The sequence below is a fragment of the Brassica oleracea genome, chromosome C4, assembly GCF_000695525.1.
Source record: "Brassica oleracea var. oleracea cultivar TO1000 chromosome C4, BOL, whole genome shotgun sequence".
Taxonomy (NCBI): Eukaryota; Viridiplantae; Streptophyta; class Magnoliopsida; order Brassicales; family Brassicaceae; genus Brassica; species Brassica oleracea.
In genome coordinates this window covers 13,981,719-13,983,708 of record NC_027751.1, presented here as the reverse complement: position 1 = coordinate 13,983,708, position 1,990 = coordinate 13,981,719, and the positions used below count along the sequence as shown (strand labels likewise).

The 1,990-nt window shown below is 35.6% G+C and overlaps 1 protein-coding gene across 1 annotated transcript in view; it reads right to left on the bottom strand.

The window, feature by feature from the left end:
- Positions 1–837: 837 nt before the first annotated feature.
- Positions 838–1,990, bottom strand: part of LOC106338198 (glutathione S-transferase U5-like) — a 1,813-nt gene continuing 660 nt past the window's right edge. The window contains exons 2-3 of the mRNA XM_013777229.1: positions 1,434–1,626; positions 838–1,305 (exon numbers count right to left, since the gene is read on the bottom strand). Coding sequence (XP_013632683.1) covers positions 949–1,305; positions 1,434–1,626 — 550 coding nt within the window. The 3' untranslated portion in view covers positions 838–948. The remainder of the gene's footprint in view (positions 1,306–1,433; positions 1,627–1,990) is intronic.

Below are 1,990 nucleotides of genomic sequence, written 5' to 3'. Positions count from 1 at the left end.
AGAGAAAGTGAGAGATATGTTGTGTTTAGTTCACAAGAATGGAAAAAGAAGAAGGGTAAATCGATTTTGGGAGCATTAAGAGCTTCAAATTGGTTGTTCATGGTGGTTGTGGTATTGATGACAATGGCAATCTTGTAATTACTTGAAGATGATGAGGGTGAGAGAGTAAAAATGTCATTTTCGAAAAAAAAAGAAAAAAAAAATTGATGGCATTTTCGTAAATTATATGAACTTGTGGGGTGAATAGGGCAAAACCAATTTAAAAAAAAAAAAGGAGGTTAGTTTTGTGTTTGACTTTAAGTTATAGGTCAATTCTGCAAAAAGCCTATAAAGAAACTCAAACCTAAAACAGAAAAAAATGTCAACGCTAGGAAGTAGGAACCTCATATAATGAATAACTCACACCAAAAAACCAACATATTCCTTATGCTCCTTAGACATAAAGTTACCAAAGCTTCATTGACAATTGAAACCTCCTATAATGAATAAACTTTACCAATTAAACTAGGAAGTCTTGCTTCAGAACGTAGCTACAACGAGCTACAACGAGCTACAGTGAGCTTTTATACCGTTCCGCCTTATCAGGACAGTGACCAAGAAAAGCCTAAAAATAATGTGAAAAGCAAGATCTCGATCAGTTTTCTTAAGAAGAGACACAGGGACCCAATCTATATAACTGACGTAAACCTCTTAATATTTGTAACTAATTAATTATCAGAAGCTCTAGAGGGAACATGTGGGGACCAAAGGTCTTTTATGACTTGCTGAAAGGATGAAAGAGAGCAAAAAAGCTAATTCTCCAAACCATAAGAGAGATTTTTGTATTAGAAAAACGTATAACAAGCCAACTTTTATTTTAGACAACATAAAACAAGCTTACAAGCATTAGAAACTTAAGACGTTGGAACAAAGCACTAAAGATGATTCTTGTCTTAACTCTTAATACGTTTAAGCTGATCTGATTATCTGTCCCATGTGATTCATGTGTTCAACATGTTTCTCTTTAGGAGGAATACAATCCTTGACAAAATCAACCTTCTCAAGATTCTTCACCCATCTCTTGTACTCTGGAAACTTCTCCTCTGAGATCACTTCCAGCCCAATTCCTTCCCAACCTCTCTCCAAACAAAACGGGATCACACTTCCGGCGACTAAGTCCAAGAATCCGACAGTCTTACCACCAAAGAAATCTTTTCCGACAAGTTCCTTCTCAAGATTCATAATCAGTTCTCTTGTCTGCTCGGCAAGAACTTCTCTTCCTTTCTCATCTGCTCTTGCCATTGATACAAACCCTGCAGTTATAATCTACAGTGTCCAAGAAAAATAAACAATAGTTTAGTAAAATAAATTCTATGACTCTATAAAATATCATTAGCTTATTAAAATATTGAGATTCTTGAAGTTTGGATAGTTTAAAAACGAAGAACGTATACCTGCTCATCGACGAGTTTAGCCAAGAACCGAGCCTTAGATCTCTCGTAAGGATCCTGAGGGAGAAGTGGATTATGCTTCCAAGTCTCATCGATGTATTCAAGAATCACTTGAGACTCCAGAATGGTTTTACCATTGTGGACAAGAACAGGGACCTTCTTGTGAATAGGGTTTAGAGCAAGTAGCAAAGGACTCCTTAGTGATTTTAACTTCGATTTATAGCCTCAGGGTGTTGATTATTCTGAGAATAAAACGACGAGGAATTTGCCGTTTTTTGGCCGGCACTTATGTGAATTCGAAACATCTAGAGAAGAAGGCAAATTGATTTTGACTTCTTCAGACCGATTTGATAAAGCTCACGTCGAGTTTTCCTGTTTTGGTACTTTAGAATTTTCTTGTAATGTAACTTTGCTACTTTAGAATATATTTTACCATATGCATGCATTTCGTTGCGCTTCTCGAAATGTAATTGTTGAAAAACCGTAGTATCAAATTTCTCTTCTTTTTTTCTATTTAATTAATGATTTTGTCCGAATGATGTTGTTGAATTTTCCAAGAA